General features: G+C 36.7%; 1 protein-coding gene across 1 annotated transcript; it reads left to right on the top strand.

The window, feature by feature from the left end:
* The first annotated feature begins 18,943 nt into the window (after positions 1 to 18,943).
* Positions 18,944 to 19,791, top strand: LOC107680940 (uncharacterized). The gene has a single exon (XM_016477035.1). The coding sequence runs from the start codon at positions 19,087 to 19,089 to the stop codon at positions 19,789 to 19,791; it is 705 nt and encodes a 234-aa protein (XP_016332521.1). The 5' UTR covers positions 18,944 to 19,086.
* The last annotated feature ends 591 nt before the right edge of the window (positions 19,792 to 20,382 follow it).

Raw genomic sequence — 20,382 nt, 5'->3', positions numbered from 1 at the left:
CCCATTAGTAAGTTTCAAGTACCCCATCAAGACAAATCAGAAATATGTCTCTACTGAAGTGGATATAATTTAGCATTATTTTTAATATTAAGTTATTAATATTAATAAAGTTAAGCAATCTATTATTGATACTGTGGGTGAAAAATGTATTCACAGGGTAGAACACATTCTCCTACAAATGAGACCCACACATTTTTATACCGCAACAAATTAAAAAATGGGTGAAGATGCTTTAAACTTCAGCTTGTCAAGCTACTCGTAATTTAAACTACTTCTAAAACAGGTAGTTAGCTACACTACAAGCTTCTAACAAAAAGTAGCTAATGACATTATGACTTTTTTTTATATAAATATACCTATTCAATAATGTAATTTATAATTTAATCAGACCTGCAGGTTCCAAACAATTTGAAACAAATAAACAATCCCAATTAGGGTGACATCAATCTTGAACTGATATATTTACACTGAATCAAGTTAAAATAATATGAATACAATATAGAATGCTCCCTAGCTGAGTTAAATACATTAAACATTCTGGTATAAAAAATGCCATGTATTGAATTACAAGAGCTGTCCAAATAAAATGATTATCTAGAACAATCTGGACTTTCCAAAACTTTGAGGGAGAAAAAAAGGCTGTTTAGGACGACTTGATTTGCCACAATAAATCAGACTTTCCAGCACATGAGAGAAATAATCATTTAGGATGAATTGATTCACTACAATAAATCTGACTTGAGTGTTACATATGAGAGCAAGAACCATTAGAAAGAAGCAATTTACTAGAATGAATAAGAATTTCCAGCACTACAAATGAGAGACAGAACCGTTTAGGATGAACTGATTTCCAAGAATGAATCAGATTTTTCTACTACTACATATTGGCAAAAGAACGGTTTAGGACAAAGTGATTCACTAGAATGGCATGCACACACTATCTCTCTCTCTTATATGTCTCTTATTACTGTAAAATTTACACTGCTTTAAAAATAGTGATTGCTTATTAATAAGTTATTAGTGAAGTTTATTTTAATTAGTTACTCCTTAACAATGCACTGCACAAACACAATCTATTATTTTTGTTCTGCTTATAGGTTTTACTAGGCAAAATCTAAATCTTTCCAACTACCCTCTGGGATACACACACTCCAGGTGTATCTTAAATGCAAAGTAATTCCAGTACCTGACCTGTATAATCTTTCTCTAACTAATTCTGCCCTGGCACCAGCTGCCACTGCTAAAACACCTCCTGAGGAAGGCCTTTCCCTCAATGTGCAAGTGTGTGTGCGTTGATGGCTGTAGCTTTACGTAGACAAATTTAAGGTTTTGATTTCATGTTGACTTTAAGACTCCCGCTATCATCCTGTTCGCTTAAGCAAGTGCTTAGAACTTTTTACAGTGCGGTGCTCAGTCTAGTCCAGTTTGATGACCCTGAAGAGAGATCACAGATTGTCTCAGTCTGGTCCCTACTGGAGACCCAGTGCTCATCTGAGCCCCTGCTGGCACAGCTCGCTGTGGTTATAGCTTCTAATTACTCTCCAGAGAAAGCTATTGTTGTAAAGGGAGATGAGAGCAGATATCCCCAGGCTCCCTGCTAGATCTCTCCAAGAGCACATTCAAATAAAGATCACGCTCCAAATTCAAATAAATCACATGTACATCTTGTATCGCTGAATGCTAAGCATGGCTAAAACATGTTGCATTTCAGAATTGGTTTCTTGTGTACACCCACAGCCCCATTAGTAAGTTTCAAGTACCCCATCAAGACAAATCAGAAATATGTCTCTACTGAAGTGGATATAATTTAGCATTATTTTTAATATTAAGTTATTAATATTAATAAAGTTAAGCAATCTATTATTGATACTGTGGGTGAAAAATGTATTCACAGGGTAGAACACATTCTCCTACAAATGAGACCCACACATTTTTATACCGCAACAAATTAAAAAATGGGTGAAGATGCTTTAAACTTCAGCTTGTCAAGCTACTCGTAATTTAAACTACTTCTAAAACAGGTAGTTAGCTACACTACAAGCTTCTAACAAAAAGTAGCTAATGACATTATGACTTTTTTTTATATAAATATACCTATTCAATAATGTAATTTATAATTTAATCAGACCTGCAGGTTCCAAACAATTTGAAACAAATAAACAATCCCAATTAGGGTGACATCAATCTTGAACTGATATATTTACACTGAATCAAGTTAAAATAATATGAATACAATATAGAATGCTCCCTAGCTGAGTTAAATACATTAAACATTCTGGTATAAAAAATGCCATGTATTGAATTACAAGAGCTGTCCAAATAAAATGATTATCTAGAACAATCTGGACTTTCCAAAACTTTGAGGGAGAAAAAAAGGCTGTTTAGGACGACTTGATTTGCCACAATAAATCAGACTTTCCAGCACATGAGAGAAATAATCATTTAGGATGAATTGATTCACTACAATAAATCTGACTTGAGTGTTACATATGAGAGCAAGAACCATTAGAAAGAAGCAATTTACTAGAATGAATAAGAATTTCCAGCACTACAAATGAGAGACAGAACCGTTTAGGATGAACTGATTTCCAAGAATGAATCAGATTTTTCTACTACTACATATTGGCAAAAGAACGGTTTAGGACAAAGTGATTCACTAGAATGGCATGCACACACTATCTCTCTCTCTTATATGTCTCTTATTACTGTAAAATTTACACTGCTTTAAAAATAGTGATTGCTTATTAAGTTATTAGTGAAGTTTATTTTAATTAGTTACTCCTTAACAATGCACTGCACAAACACAATCTATTATTTTTGTTCTGCTTATAGGTTTTACTAGGCAAAATCTAAATCTTTCCAACTACCCTCTGGGATACACACACTCCAGGTGTATCTTAAATGCAAAGTAATTCCAGTACCTGACCTGTATAACAGCTATAATTCAAAGTTCAGCAGTCAATAAAACAGATAAATATTATCTAGACCCAAAACATGTCTAACAGCATTGACGCAAGTAAATCTGGTTACATGCGTGTCTGTACTGAGAGGCTAGTTTTGCACAGTGATGATCTTCCACCTTGAATATGCCGAAGGCTTGATGCTGATTATATGAGACTGGCATCAGTAACTGTCTTCATCTGTTTTTGAAGTCTGATTCTCTTTAAATCAATAAGATCAGCTCGGGGCAAGGATAGACTCACCCTCTCTCAGATCATCCTAAACACAGCTGACCAACTGCAAATGCCGCCATCACCGGGTCTGCTAGGAGGGGATTGTGGGTGTTTGAGGGAGAAGTGATAGGAATGATTTCACACCTTGCACATCACTGATGGGTGTTGCTCCATGAAGTGTTAGTTCTTTGATCTTTCTGAAGGACAAATGAAAATAGAAGAGGCAATAATGATAATATTAATGACAGATCTTTACTGAACATGTCACTATGATGGCAAAGAAAAATTAGAGAAAAACAGGTCTACTTATTGTTTTAGATGCTTAGAAGAAGATAAATCACAATAAAATCCCCTAATGAGAATGCCAGAACTGGTTTCTCAGCTAAAACATCGGGGAGTTTTGTTCCTCAACAAGGCAGAATGGGAGTGAAGAACACACTTATTTCCAAATGCAGTAATTCCATGGATACAACATAAGCTCTCTCAAAGTACATAAAAATAATTTGATCAACTGCAGTGTCAAACTAAGATGCAGATTATTAAAAAAAAAAAAAACATACATTTTATTGTCCACTGCATAAGTCCAGTTATTTCTTTTTTTAACCTTAACAGCAACTCATGGCCAGCAGTTAAAGAGGCCCGAGAATAGTTGAAAGATCACCATTCCGCGTAATGAGGTAAAAAAGTGCCATTTATATCACAAAGAGTGGTGTGAACAAATGGAGCAAGTTGTTTGTGTCCCAAACATGATTATGCACCCCATGGTCTAATGGTTTATTTTTCTTCCCGTACGTGCCTCTGGAGCTCTCTCAGTATTAGACTCTGCCCTGCTTTCAAGCCCCAGCACAGATGTTACAGTCTAATTAAACAGAAGCTCACTGTTGCTGCATTCACTGTGAGCAGCCAGGCAGAGGGTGAGCAAGAAAGGGAGAGAGAGAGAGAGAGAAAGAGAGAAAGAGAGAGAGCTTTTTGGATGGTTTTGACCCTGGGTGGTGGTTATGAAATATTCATCTGACCAGAGCCTTTTAAGATTCTTTAAAGTAAGAAGTCCTACGTTTTAAGTATCAATTTAAGGACTGCCAGATCTGCTTTCCTCAGCCGTTTGATGAATGTCTGTCAAGATGGAGAGAAAGAGAAGAGAAAGAAAAGATAAAAAAGCAAGGTGCACCAAACAATAGAAGCAGACACTGTCCATTTAAAAAACAGACAAGAAAAATAATAACGTGAAACTAAACAAACCAAACCAAACCAAACCATAAAGCAAAACTGCAATAAAACAATGCAGATAGATAGATAGATAAAATTATATATATATATAATATATATTAAAAAAATTAACATGAAAAACATAAGCAAATAAAGCAATAAATAAAGCAATAAAGCAATAAATAAAAAAGCAATAAACAAATAAAGCAATACATACATACATACATAAATGACAAGGAAAACAAACCACAAAGCAAAAATAAAAAAAAAAAGCAAAGCAAAAACATAACATATAGAACAAAACAAAACAAAACAAAAAAAAAAAAAAACAACATAAAAAACACGACGAAGCAAAACACAAAAACATATAACAAAACAAAAACATATAACAAAAAGTCAAGCAGAACACAAAAACAAAACAACAATACTATGGGCAAATCATATACTGTCAACTCTCTTTCCCACACAAAAAGGCATATGCTTCGATACATGCATTTACAGTAAAAGTTAGAACTTTTTTTTTATTTGGAAAGTGAATTTACAGTATAACCCCTGTGAAAATACACATCAAAAGCTATGAGCATTGTTTATGCCATGAACCCAATCCCTGCATTAAAGCTCAAAGCTGTGTTCTGTTTGAGAGGGACATGTAAGCCAACTTTGTGAGTCTGTGTGTGCAAGAGAGAAAGAGAGAGAGAGAAAGCCAGAGAAAGGAGGAGGTGGTGGAGGAGGATAAGGATGTTGAATTGGAGGAAGATTTTAGAAGATCTAAAATGCATTAGAGATGTCACAGAAGCATCTCCCTTAAGCTGGAGTCATTGTGTGATTTCAAAAGTTGCTTAATTTCTTTTTTACTGGAGTATTTAGTGCTGGATTTCAGAGTTTTATGGATATTGCCCACAGCGTTGTCAAACACTCTGCCAACACACTCTTTCTCTAATAAGGCAGGCAAGCACAGCAGTTAATTGAACGAAAGAATTTCCAAGCTAAAAAATTCTGCAAATATCCTGTATTGTTTTTCCTCTCCTAACAAAATTTGCATGTATATATCCTTATATGTGTGTGTGTGCGTGTATGCGGCTGTGGCCTTTAAGGTGGGCTATTTTTTTCCAGCTTTCCTTTGAGAAGCATGACAGCAGACCTTTAAAGAAAGAGAGAGAGAGAGAGAGAGAGAGAGAGAGAGAGAGAGACAGAGAGAGAGAGACAGAGAGAGAGAGAAAGGGATATGGAGAACTTGAAATTGGAGTGGAGAGAAATATAGGCAGAGGTTTAAAAAGAAGAATGGAAAGAGGTGAGAGAAAGAGAGGTGGAGGATATCATAAAGGCAGAATTAAAGGAGAGGTAAGGGATAGAGAACAAGGGATGATAAAGGACAGAGGGGAGGCGGGCGCTTTTGTTCACAGCACAGGACTCAGGCATGCCAGCTGCTGCGTATGGCTCTGTAAGAAACCCGATCTCCCTTTCTCCTCCTCTCTCCTCGTGCTATTAAAATAAGGGATGAATTAACCCCACACTAACCCAGGGGGGAAGAGGAATGTGAGGGGGAGAACCGAACTTCAGGAAAGAACTTGAAAGTGTCTACATGAGTGTGTGTAATTGCCATGTGTTTATGAAATATTTTAGGTTCTGTTAATAAAAAGCATGATGTTAATTATCACAAAAAATAATCTTGATTTATCTCTTAAGAATAAATAAATAAATAAATAAATAAAAATAAATTAAAAATTTTAAAGCAGAAATGTTAAGCTTATAAATTCATAAAAGCACTTACACCATTTAAAATAAGGGGTTGGTGTGTTTTTTGTTTTTTTTTTGGAAAGAAGTGACTCATGTTCACCAAAGCTGCATTTATTTGATAAAAAATGCAATAAGAACAGTAACATTGTGAAATATTATTATAATTTAAAACAACAATTTCTATTTTAATACATTTTAAAATGTAATTTATTGCTGTGATGGGAAAGCTGAATTGTCTTGTAATCTTGTAAAATTGTAAAGCCGGAATGGTTTACTGTCACAATTTAATGCATCAGAACTAAAATAAATAATTTAAATAAATAAATAAAAACAGAATTCTATCATTATTCTAGAATTTATCATAATTCTAATGTCCATAAAAGGACTTTCTTAAAACTTTCTTAACACAACTTTTATTGAATATTCTTTTAATACTGCCACTCACACAAAGTGCTCAACATACAAGGAGAAATGAATATAAAAAAAACAGCAATGTAGTGCAAGAAAGTAGGCCAGGTCAAGAATGTGTGTTAGAGTGGACAAAACTGTGTGTGAGCGTGCTTTGTAGATATGAGTTGGGTTTTGTGGTCAGAGTGGGTGGTGAGAAGCCATATGGTTGTGTGCTCAGCCTGAGTAGAGAGCCCCAAAGGTGGGGGAGAGAATTGGTCCATCTCTCTGGTCATCTGGAGCTTTATCCCTCAGAGAGCACAAGCCCTAAAATGGTCTTTCCCTTTCTCTGTTCTTCTCCTTTCATCTCTCTTCTTCAATCCTTTCCCTTCCTTCGGATCTTCCTGATCCTTATTACTTTCATATTCCTGGTAGGAGCGTGAGCCTGAAAAAAAAAAGTTCTTCATCTGTCATGCCACACTCTCGGGTGAAAAGGTTACTGGGCGGGAGTTTAAGTGTGCTGCCGGGACTGCGAGTGTGTGTGTGATGGGGGTCCTTATGGAACGCACGATGGGTCATTTTTCCAGTCTAGAAAACAAACACTTGAGAAGAGAGGATGAAATCTCTGGTCGGAGGGGAGGAGAACAGCTGTGACCCAAATATTATTCTCTCGATTGCTACGTGCATTCATACAAACTCTGTTACTGCTTTAACTAAGCATATCTGTTTCTATGCTATATATTTTAGATTTGGCTCTTGTAGATTCCTTCTTTCAGTAGAACAGAACAACAACAAGAGACTCATTACACATTTAAAGGGAAAGTTCACACAAAAATGGAAATTACTCACCCTTATGCTGTTCCAAACATGTAAGAAGACATTAAAAAAAAGACTCAGTGTTTTATGTCCATACATTAATAAGTCTATGCTCTTCCACAGAAGAAAGAAACTCGTGCAGGTTTAAAACAGTATTATTTTAGGATAATTTATTTAGTATTTAATTATATATACATGTAATATTTTCTGTTTTAGTTCATATTTTCAAGTTTAGTTTTACTAATTCTGTTATGTGCTTTTGGCATTTTTATAGTTATTAATTTTTGTTTTGCATATCTCTATTTAGATTTAATTATTTTATGTTAGTTTCAGTAATTTTAGTACTTCAAATTAAGCTTACTTATTTAGGTTGCCAAGGCATGCATGCATAAATGAATGAATGAATAAATATTTATTTCAAACAAAAATTATTTTTAATAGTTTTAGTCAACAATAACAATATTGGCATGACATTAGGGTGAGAAAATGACACATCTTTTATTCTATGAGTGTCCAATCCCTTAAAGTCAAAAACAAAATTCAAGCGCACAGGCCACAAAAATCCAAAAAGACACAATTATCTTGAAATGAAGCACTGTGTTGTAAGAAATATACACCATTATTTGCCAAATATACCATATCAAGAATGCATCTTAGATTATGACTGTTGACCAACACTGATCCAAACATTCTGCATTTTTAGTAAAAACAGGCATATTCACAAATAGTGGTGTATAGTTTTCTTGCAACAGTAGTGCGAAGACTTTAATGTATTTTTCCTATTTAAGTAAAACAAGAAAGATGGAAACAGAAAAGAAAAATCTAATTTGGCGCCAAAAGTTAAAACTTTAAACCCCAGTCCAAACTAAAACCTCAGCTGCTGCACATTAATATCTTATTTCAGCAGTCACGTTCAGCTAAAGCCCCTCTATTTATGGCTTAATTTAAACACTGGGAGACAGCGTATTTACATTTCTCCCATTCTTCTGCGTCTAGAGCTACAGTTGTGTCCTAACACTCTCTGAGTTGAGTGACCAGCGGATGAGTGCTTTCCAGTGCTGCAGCGGTCATGGTCGAGTGTGACAGAATGAATAATAAATGATAAACTTTCCACCACAGTAATAAGAGTTCCACCATCCGGTGGAGTGACAGAGAAACTCCAGAGAAATCTAGTCGAGGAAATCCTGGAGAACTTCACCTCGGCACCATGCATTACCTGCTCAGATCTTTCTGTCAGTTATGAATTAATCTCTGTGCTGTCTCTGCTTCTCTTTCATTTAATTTCTCCCTGTTGTGTGTCAGTCCTTGTGACTGGCTGGTTATACTTGAAATCCTTCCTCTCTCTCACTGTCGGTCTTCCTATTTCTCTCAGCTTCAAGAGTTCAGGGACAGATCCACTGTTTGCAGTGACTTTCACACAAGCAGAACTGGGGCTGGCTCTCAGAGGGGCTGGACTGAAAGGCAGCCTTTGTCTGGGAGAGGAGAAGTGTTCACATCTGGCAGAGCGCTGGCCTGGCTCGGATGATGGAGGGTGGCAGGGCGGCTGCTCGGATTGCTGTCTGGCTTAGCAGAAGCCCACAACTCCGGCTTTAATAGAAGGAGCGAACGAAGCCCCCCCTCCTCGCTTTAAACCCCCGGAGGTTGTGAGGATTTGGCAATACTTCTGAGCAGCGATGGGTTAATTGTTCACTCCGATGTCTTGTGGCGGCTTTTTTCTTGACGTGCCCCTGGATTCCTGTGATCAGAGAGAGTGGAAAGGCTTTTCATCACTGTTCAATGGCTTTTTTCTATTTTGGAACAGTTGACTTGTGCCAGATCAGAGTGTTAGAGCAAGTTCATAATCATTAAAGACCGCATGCATGCCCAAGCATATCCGCACACAGAGCGTGGATATTGAGGCCATTTTTTCTACAACCGCATTAATGCATTGAAAATTTTCCTCCCTTTATCGCCCCAAACACTTCTTACCCTCATGGGACGTAACAGCACAGTTGCCTGTCTCACACTTTCTCTGACCTTTAAAACGTCCTTCAGGCTCTGTAAATATTCTTTCCTTCCTTCACAACACACTTCTCATCTCAAAATCCTAACCTGAAAACACAGTTTCCCTATAGACCCCCATTTTTAAGCGTTAGAGCCCAGACATTGACTTGGATCTAAGACCTAGACCTAATTCAAAAAGCTAGCATGTCATTTTCTATATAAGAGTTTCCCAACATTTTTCTTCTTAAGTAACCCCAATCCCCATCTGTAATGCTCAAGTACCCCTTCATCTACACCAAAGCATAAAAGTGTTAATTCATCTTATTGCTGTTGCAGAAATCTACACCTATCCAGTGTCATTTATGCTGAGAGTCATCCATACAAATATTTAATATTGACATTAGTAAAGAAATGTAGAATATTTATATATTAACATGTAAATATTTATTTATTAGTGCTGTCAAATGATTAAACACAATTAATCACATCCAAAATAAAAGTTTTTGTTCACATAATATATGTGTGTGTGTGTACTATGTATATTGATTTTGCATATATAAATACACACATGCATGTATGTATAGGTGCATCTCAATAAATTAGAATGTCGTGGAAAAGTTAATTTATTTCAGTAATTCAACTCAAATTGTGAAACTCGTGTATTAAATAAATTCAATGCACACAGACATGCAAATACAGGTAAATATTTTCAAAATGTATACTGTATGTATGTATTTATATATAACTAATAATAAATATACACAGCACACACACATACATTATGTAAACAAAAACTTTTATTTTGAATGTGATTAATCGTGATTAATCGTTTGACAACACTAATATTTATCAAACTGTACCTTGGCTAATCCTTTTAAAATAAGTCAATAAAAGATCAACAATGCTGTTTATCAACTTTTGATGAATATTAATAATACTGAAATGTGTATATTACATATTACTTGTAATTTTGATGTTAATATCAATTAACAATAATACTTTTAATATTGAGATAGAAATTAAGAGTCAATAAAAGATCAACCCTGCAATAATAACAATAATATTAATAACTATAAAAATTAGTATCACTACATGATATTATTATTAATAAAACACGTAATATTGACATTAGTATAGAAATTTAGAATATTTATATATGAATATTAAAATGTAAGTATATATTTCATGCTGATAACAACCTGTCTCTAGGTCGAATACTTTTAAAATAAGTCATTAAAATATCCACAATGCAACTGGATCTTGTTTTTACCAGACTAAACAAGGAAATCTCAGAAAGGGTTCTTGTAGAGTTCAAACTGACAAGCTTCAAGTGAATGTGACAGCAGGAAAATGTTCCACTGGCAGCACTTTGTGGTTAGCATCCCCCACTAATGTCTCAAATGCGCAATTATATCTTTCAGCAAAATCACTGAAGTATGCAAGACTCAGAAGGCCTTACATTAGAGGGTAATGGCCCATGCAAGAAGGCGAGGGAAGGTGTGCATTGGGAGTATGTATTTTAATTGGAATATAAAGTGACAGTTGCAGAAGACACGTAAAGCCACCTTACACTGCTCTGGAGTGACTGAAGGTGCGTCTCTCCATTTAAAAGCAAAACAGAGTAAATAAAGAGTGACAGAGAGCCTAAAGCCTGAGACCCTCTCATTAATTGGTGCATGAAATCAGAGCCTCTCTCATGAAAGGGAAAATGTATAGCATAACTAGAGACAGGTGGGCAGGTCTGTCAATAACAGGATAGGGAGGAGGCACTGTATTTGATTTTTTTCCTTTTCACTTGCTTTATTTTTTCCCGTTTACCTTTCCATTTCCTTTTTTCACTTTTTGAGAGAATGGAAATGTTTCTGCTTTCAATTTCCTTTCCATTTTCACATCACCTCTTCTTTTTTCCTATTTCATGCCTTATTCTATTCTATGTCCTTTTCCTTTTCACATTTCCACTTCCCTTTTCACTTTCCTTTTATTTTGTTTTTAATATCCTTTAACCCCTTTCCTTTCCCCATTTCCTCTTCTTTTTGTTATACTATGTCCTTTTCATTTTGATATTTTCACTTCCTTTTTCACTTTTCAGTCTTTTTCTGATTTTAATTTCCTTTTTCCTTTTCCTTTTCCACTTCCCTTTTCTCTTCTTTCCTGTTCCATTTCCTTCCCTTATTTCCCTTTTAATTTTCACATTTCTTCTTCCTTTTTCTCTTTTCTTTTTTTGTTTGTTTCATATTTCCCTTTCCCCTTTACCTTTACCTTTCCATTTTTATTTTCCTGTTTCCTTTCCTTTTCTTTCTTTTCACTATGAGTACAACTAAAAACAATACCTTGGCTGGTCTGTAGGTCAGATTCATACAGCGCCGTGTATGTTCAGAGCTGCACGGCATTTGCTTAATCCTGGAAATTCACATTGAAGCTTGTTGTAGTTTACCCGTAATCTCCCTCTGTTCCCTACTTCCTGCTTCTTTGTCCTCACAATGGGGAATACTACATGTTTGTAATGCTAATTTGTCAAGAAAAATTCACAAACGTGAAAAAAAGTCCCGCAGATCTGCTAAAGCAGGGGAGAACAAATGAGCTTTAGAGATATTTGAGGAAAATCCCAACTTTAGTCACAGCATGAGGAAAAACACCAACAGCACCACACACAAAGCTCAGCCGCCCATGCGGTCAACTTCACAGAAACAAGGCCACAGCCAAGGTCAGAAATAAGCCTTTATGGAATATTCATTGACCAGACAGTTATTATGTTGCCTTATACAATGCCAGGGCTAAATCTGAAGGGGCTGTGAATACATTGATTAAACACAAGATAAATTATTGAATCTTTGTACATTTGCCTGACACATCCCTGTAGGGCTGGATGCATGAGCTTGAGCAAAATCTAATAAAAACCGAATAGCATCCCACTAGCTCTGGCCTTCTCCCTCAGCTAATGGCTCCAATGCAGCACTACTCATCTCTGACCCTCTGGAGGAACCACAGAGCAGATGACAAATGTGCGTTAACTCGAAAAGGTGGCAAAACCAATGAGTCTGAAATCTAATAAGTAAGCCAGATCTGAGGAGTGATGGAGTAGGTAGAGGTATAGTGCTATCAGTCAGGGAAAGTGTGGGAAGAGGAAATAAGAGAGAGAGAGAGAGAGAGAGAGAGAGAGAGAGAGAAGGAAAGAGAGGGCAGGTTAAAGGAGCTTCCACATTAATGTTTAACAAAACGCAGTAATGAGGATAGAGCAGACCTCAAAGGCACACAGAGAAATGAAGATGAAATATTTACTGAAGCCAGTGCAGTGTTTTCACTACACTTTGAGTGATTGTCGGCCATGTTTTATTCATGTGGCATTGTTTATGTGGTTGTGACTGAGACTTCAGCGGAGAGGAAGATCACCACTCACAAACCGACAGCTAATTATCCTCACATCTCTCCCGCTCTCCCTCTCTCACTTTCTCTATGGTGCACGCTGAGAGTGAGAGCAGTGTGCACAGAAGTGACATGTGAGCTGCTTGTTGTGATTTGGAGATTTCTTTATTTTGATCTTTTTATCCATTTGCATTAATTCTTTTGAGATTCTTTTCTCTCACCAAAGCATTATTCGGATGTTATACACTTTATAAATAAATGCACTGATTTGGAATGGGGTTAGGATCTCTGTATTACTGTTGCGGGCATTATGGAAGATCATGTAGTCTAGATCCATGCATCACATATGCTATTGAATAAATATGCCACAGAATAAAAAATATATACTTTTTTTTTCTCACAGTAAGTTTATATGTCACAGTTCTGACATTTTTATCTACATTTTGAGAAAAGAGTCAGCATTTCAAGACATAAACTCAGAATTCAAACAAGTCATAATTTCAAAATGTAAATTCAGAAGTCAAAATTGCGAGATGTAAACTCAGAAATCAGAAAAGAAGGCAAAATTGTCATATGGAAACTCGCAATACTAAGGAAAAAAGTCAAAATTGTGAGATATAAGCTCAGAATTCAGAGAGATGTCAAAATTATGTGACGTAAACTTGCAATTCTAAGGAAAAAAAGTCAAATTTAAAAAAGACATTCTAATATGCTGATTTGGTGCTTAAGAGACATTTCTTATTATTATCAATGTTGAAAACAGTTGTGCTGCTTAATCATTTTGTGGAAATTCTGATACATGTCAGGATTCTTTGAATTAATAAAAAGTTCAAAGAACAGCATTCATTCGAAATGAAAATCATTCCTTAAAAGTATAATCCTACTGATAACTCTTTACGCACTTTTGACCAATTTAATGTGTCCTTGCTGAATAAAAGTATTAATTTCTAAAAAAAAAAAATCTTAATCAACCCAAACTTTTTAACATTACATATACAATTAAATACATAATTTACTTACCCTCATGTTGTTCCAGAACTGTATGACTTTACATCTCTGAAGCACAAAAGATAGTATTTTGAGCAATGTTTTTATCCATCCTGGTTTGAGCACTTTGTATGCTTTTGTGTACATTTTATGATACAAAGTTTGTAATTTCGGGAACGGAACATCAAGCAGAGTAAGTGCATTAACGTAATGTATTTGTGTTCTATCTATTGGCAACATCTGCTGCCATATTTTAGGCTACCGTGGAACATCATTACTAGAAGATGCTTCGTGCTCAGCATTCATGCAGCCTCCAGAGAGACCGGAAAATGAGTAGAGGAAATAAAAATGTTACAAACTTTAATCCAAGTCTCCTTGATCTTCGCTAACCAGATCGACCCCACTGAAAATCGATTGGAATACGACTAATAGGCTCTTAGAGATGCCTGATATATCCTGATACATTAACATTTACACGCGTAGGCGCTCTCGTGCGCACATACACCTGCCGGTACTCGTTTTCACCTCTCTCTGAGCTGTCTAATGGGCCTTTAATTGATTGAATAAATCTGACTGGATAATAAATCACAGACTTAAGAAGAGCCCTACGTCTCTGACATCCGTTAGTGCACTAGAATATTGCTCCAACACTGTTAGCATTGATTTGACCTGTTTTAAGTTGGCGGTAAAGCTCATCATGACATAGCTTTAATAACCTCGCACTCATATTCGCATCAGGCGATTGCTCCTCTCTGAAATGATTGCCTCTCAAATCAAATCAAGACAGAGTTTTGTTCATACCTTTCCGGGATGTTTGGAGACTGGGGAGTCTCTCCCCCCTTACGCTCAGCTTTCATCATTAATCATTTGAAGATGCCTGTGCATATGATTATGTGTTTGATGATGCAGTTTGGTGTAGACGGTGCTGTTACATACAAGGGTCACGCCATATCAATTCAATTTCAAATTTAGCATGTTTAATCAAAGGCCAGACAAGCTGCTTTTTCTAATGCTGTGAGAAGACTTAAGCGCACACACTTGGAAGGTAAGTGTGTAGGACGGCTGAGATGAGCTGAAGATAACGAGAGCAGATTCCATAGATGTGGAACATTAGAGGCAGAACATCAGAAATCTGCTGCTCACAGTAACATCAAAGAAGAGTAATTGAAAATTGCATGACTCCCTCTCTCCCTCTACATTCTTCTTGAGCATCAATTCAATTTCAAATTTAGCATGTTTAATCAAAGGCCAGACAAGCTGCTTTTTCTAATGCTGTGAGAAGACTTAAGCGCACACACTTGGAAGGTAAGTGTGTAGGACGGCTGAGATGAGCTGAAGATAACGAGAGCAGATTCCATAGATGTGGAACATTAGAGGCAGAACATCAGAAATCTGCTGCTCACAGGAACATCAAAGAAGAGTAATTGAAAATTGCATGACTCCCTCTCTCCCTCTGCATTCTTCTTGAGCATGAAGAAAGAAGATACTATACATGTATCTGTGTCTGTTGGGCCCCTGGGCCAGAAACTAAGCACGTCCACAGAGAGCTTTTAAAAAGCAGTGTGACTAAGTGTATGCATGTGAGCCCTGCAGTGGAGTGTATGTTCCCAGTAGCAATACAGAGTGGGACAGGCATCTGAATGCAGGTGTGTGTAAGAGCAGTCCCCTAGGTCTTCTCCCTGTGTTCTTAAAGCAAGGAGGGTTGGGAACTTAATAAGCGCACAATAAAATATCACAATTTGAAAGGCTATGCTCTTCTGTCATCCTTTTCTCTCTCTCACTTTTATCGCTTTCACACACATAGATATATAGTGGGCCTTTAATAGTACTGGGGAAGCTGCTTTGAAACTTTACCTCACCAAGCTACAAGTTACTTATAATGAATGAGTTTAAAGTAGTTAAACTACAGATAGCCACCTCTTTTAAATAAATAATTAAATAAATAAAATTGCTTTTCTCAGCCCCAAAACACTTTTTTTTTTATTAAAGTTAATTAAATGCATTAAGCCACAACAAATATAAAGGAAAAACATTTTCTAATCAATAAAAGTGAAAAATAAATGTTTCATTATTTTGTAAAACGAGCCAGCAGCACTCACTAATAAGTAGATGAAACTACATTAAAGCTACTTAAGGGAGTAAAATATTTTAAAATGTATAACCATGCGATTAGATAACTTATGATTTAATTAGAACCACGTTTTTATAAATAAATGACCTGGGAGAAAATATAACTTAAAAAATCTAGAACACATCCTAATTTATATAACTGAGTATACAGCAGTTAGTATAGCAGTTTAGAAGAACAAAATTGAACTCATTATCTACATATTGCAATGAAGATATAAAATGCCAGGCAGGGAATCAGACTTTCTAACTCTGCATATGAGAGAGCGAGGGCATTTAGGAGAGGGTTGGATGATTGCCTCAGCTTGTTCAGGCTGAGTGTGCAATATATTGTGGCATTAAAACAGCAATGTTTTGGTTGCACTACAAGGGCTTGTTGGAAAAAGTAGCTTGTTACCGCAAAAAAAACAACAACAACATTATTTTAGAAACATCTGAACTATGGTCACTCTACATTTACACTACTTTAAAAAATACAAAAAATTTATGAATTTCATTGCATTACATAAATCATCAAACCAAGTGCAAACAAATGATGCAAGAGATTTTCTCAGCTTTTTTGGGACCATTTTTGTAAGTTTAACAAATTTTGCTTGAAAAGTGTTCTTTTGCTACATTCTAATAAATGCCACTTTATATATAACACACTGTCATTCACACTTTTTTAAGTATAGCTCAAGAGTCCAAATGCTTATTGGAGGCACTATAAACCCATGCAATTCAACACAGTGCACTTCTTTCATGTTTCACTTTCTTTTCACTCAGCGTCTTAATTTCTCCACCGGTGACCCCAATTATTCGTGGTGCAAAAACGGAGCTTTTGAAGCAGCCCCTCTGCTCATTGAATGCAAACAGCACAATGTGCTCACGAATGATGAGGTGGCATCACTGTAGTTTAAAAGCAGCCGGGAGCAGCGCGCTCAGAGTATACCAGCATAAGATGAGCATTACAATATCCTGGATACGACAGGCTTTGCATTATTCAACAGTACAGGAAATACGCTTCAGGTTTACAGCAACAGCAAGAGACACTGATAATATGAAAACACACACACACACACACACACACACACACAACACACAACACACAACACACACACACACACACACACAAACAGATCCACATGAGGATCTCTAAAACAATGAGGTCTGATGGCCAGACTGTAAGTCTAGATGCTTGGAGTATAATGGACGGTAAAACGCAGTCCTTGAACAGAAACCTTGAAAATGGACAAGGCCTCAGGCTGTGAGCATTTGCGCAGAACTCCTCCCTTCCTTTGGAGCAATGTTGTTTCGATGGGACCGCATACATTTTGAAATCTGACCTCTCTCAGTGACTTTCACTCACCCAGAGAGAGAATGAACAATGATAGACCTGTGGGCGCCCATGTGATCTCTTTATGAAGCCTTCAATTCATCCTTTAACCCTGTACGTGAGCACTCAAGGTGAAAGAGAGAGGTCCTAGCACTAAGAACGGCCCTTTCAAGCAACCCTTGTGATCATTTCGGTAATGATAAAAGAGTTCTTCCTCCAAGCCATCTTTCAACTGATCATTGTATACACACACGCATCCCCCTGAGAACAGTGAGAATGAGTGAGAAACTGGTAAAGATCAAACAGAAAAATCGCTCTGCTCCAATGCCTAGGCTTTAAACAATGGATGAGCACTCTACTAACATCACCAGGATGTTTTTATATGAACACTGTGGGAAGATTTCACTAAGAATGGGTAGCATCATTTATTTGTATGCACTGTCTTAGCGCCCGGTTCACTAGAGGAATTATGCAAATCAAATCACGCTCAAATATGCTCACAAAATATGTGCTGGACACAGTGCTTATTTTGCAAGGACTGTACAGCATGAATCAGCTCTTTAAAATGCAGAATGTCTACTCTAGGTGTACGTTCTTCAGTTATAATGCTCTTCACAATCACTCGATGAATAACTGCTGCCATGATCAATAGAAAATGTATACAAACATCGTATAAATGAAATTGTTTACTGCCTGCCTTCTGCAGGTTTATAGAGATCTGAGAAAATATTATCAGGAAGAATATGTAAAAAAAAAAAAGGTCACACTTTAAATTAAGTGGCCTTAACTACTATATACTTACATCAAAAAATAAGTACAATGTACCGGGAAAGGTTAGGGACAGGTTTGGTGTTATGGGTAGGTTAAGGGATGGGTCAACAATATAACTATAAATGTAATTACAAAAAAAAATATTACAGATGTAATTACATGCAGGTATTTTTTATTTTTTTTTATTTAGGTACAATGTAAAAACATCTATGTACACAATAAGTGCATTGTATCAAATGATTAATTTAAATGTAAGTAGTAGTTAAGGCCACCTAATATAAAGTAGAGGTCTGAGCGGGACTGTTTTTTTAGTCCCGCTCCCACAAGGTTCTATTCCGCACCCACCCGCTCCCGCTATATAGGCTATTCACTCTTTGTTCACCCACTGTCCGCTTAGAATAATTTTCTTCCCGACCCGACCATTCCCACTAAATTTAGATCTCGTTTCCAGAATCTCACATTTAAATTTCCGCTACTGAAAGAAAGAGAGATAGGCTGACAAATAAAAGTGTAGTCTGTACAAAATTGTGTTATTTTATTCGTCTTGTCAAGAGTCTTGAATTTATTGACTTTGACTTTAATTTATATGAATTATCTTAAGACACAAAATTTGTTTAATATTTTATGCAACACAGTAGGAAAAAAAGTGTCAGAGAAAATAAAAATGTTGTACAAAAATTGTATTTCTTATTTTTATTCGTCTTGTCAGGATGCAATTCGTTTAACATTGACAACACAAAAAAGTGTTGCAGAGAGAAAATAAAAATAAAAATGTAGGTTGTACAAAAATAGCCTATTAGCTATTTTTATTCGTCTTGTCAAAATACTAAATTCGTTTGACATTTTTCTGTTAACAGTAGGAAAAGTGTCGCAGAGAAAAATAAATAAATACTACAGTATTCTGCTCTGTCACTCATCGACAACCTGCCTGTTCTGTCTGAGGGCCGCATATTTACCACAGGGACAGCCTGCTCTGAGCATTATGCACATGCTGCGCACAGACCACGCAAATAAAACGTGTGACGTTTAAACCATGCAGCGCGTGCATAACAGTCCTGAGCGCAATGGGGGGATCCAAGATGGAGTCCTGCTAAGTCTGCTTATATAGTGCTCCGCTGACAAATCTGCTTTTAACAGCTAAACTACGCTATATATAATCGTGCTACACGTATTAGAATCTACATTTATTTTACTGTGAAGTTACCTCTCAAAACTTTGAAAATGAAATCAGCAGCAGATAAAAGGAAAGGAGGAGAGACTTCTTGTGTATCTAGTATTGTGGATGTCCACAGCTATGCTTCTCCCGGGGATAAACTTTTATCTACACCGTTTCTTGAGAGCCCGGGTAAGCCGCCTTCAAAGAAAGGCAGGGCAGAGGATGATTCCGTGATTTCCACGCTCTCTCAGCTAATAAATAACCGATCGGATGCCCTGGAGAAAATGGTGGGTGATAATGCTCTGAAAATTGAAGGTCTAAAGAAAACCGTTGACTATATCTGTGCCGAGCTTAATGACGTTAAGGGGAAGGTTGGCCATGTTGAAGCTAGATTGAGCTCTGAGGAAAAGAAGATGGAGTTCTGTGAGACAAGGATTGCAGACTTGGAGCGTTACTCGCGTCGCTGGAATTTACGCCTGCAAGGAGTGCCGGAAAAAGAAGGTGAAGATATCAGAGCTGAATCCATTCGTATTTGTGTTGCCACTTTTCCAGAGGGAAGCAAAATTCTACCGGATAAGATTGACACTGTTCATCGCATTGGGAAGAGGCCTTTGAATACCTCAAGGCCACGAGCCGTCATTATTCAGTTTTCCTCCCGGGTGGCGAGAGAAGGGGTGTGGAGAGCGGCGAAATCATCCGAGTTTCTGCGTGCGTATCTCAGTGTGTCAAGAACTTTAATGCTGCTATTAGCATTCTTCCCTCCCCTCTAACTGATCATAGGGCCATTATTCTTCAATCCCCTCTTTCCTCAGTCAAAATTTCCTCAGGTCCTAGAGCATCTTATTGGAAGCTTAACTCCTCTTTGCTTACATATGACCAATTAAAGAATAAAATTAAATTTTTGATTAAATACTACTGGCTAGTATAAAAAAGCAAAAAAAGAAAATAAATATGGTCTGAACTAAAGAGCTTACTTTGGTGGTTACCGTGCTTTCATTGAAGGTTCTGAAATTAACCCTCCATGAACTGTTCATACTTTCAAGTGAGGTTCAGTGAGCTATCTTATTTTGTGAAGAACACTGCACATACGGTTGGCTGTAAACTTTTTTTTACATGGGCTTTTTGTCAGCTACCTTTACGTTTTCAACCAGTAAGCTTCGGTAAGCTTTATTATTTTCTGTTCATAGTTAAGGGTTCTTATTCTATGTCTATTTCTGTTATTTCACTCAATGCCAGGGGTCTTAGGGACATTACTAAACGGAAAGCTTTGTTCTTGTATGCAAAATCGTTCAAGACTGATTTTTGTTTTTTTCAAGAGTCCCACTCCATTCCTAGTGATTTTGCTTTTTGGAAAAATCAGT

The sequence above is a fragment of the Sinocyclocheilus anshuiensis genome, unplaced genomic scaffold, assembly GCF_001515605.1.
Source record: "Sinocyclocheilus anshuiensis isolate Anshui unplaced genomic scaffold, SAMN03320099.WGS_v1.1 scaffold20, whole genome shotgun sequence".
Classification (NCBI taxonomy): Eukaryota; Metazoa; Chordata; class Actinopteri; order Cypriniformes; family Cyprinidae; genus Sinocyclocheilus; species Sinocyclocheilus anshuiensis.
This window is presented reverse-complemented; position numbering and strand designations above follow the sequence as displayed.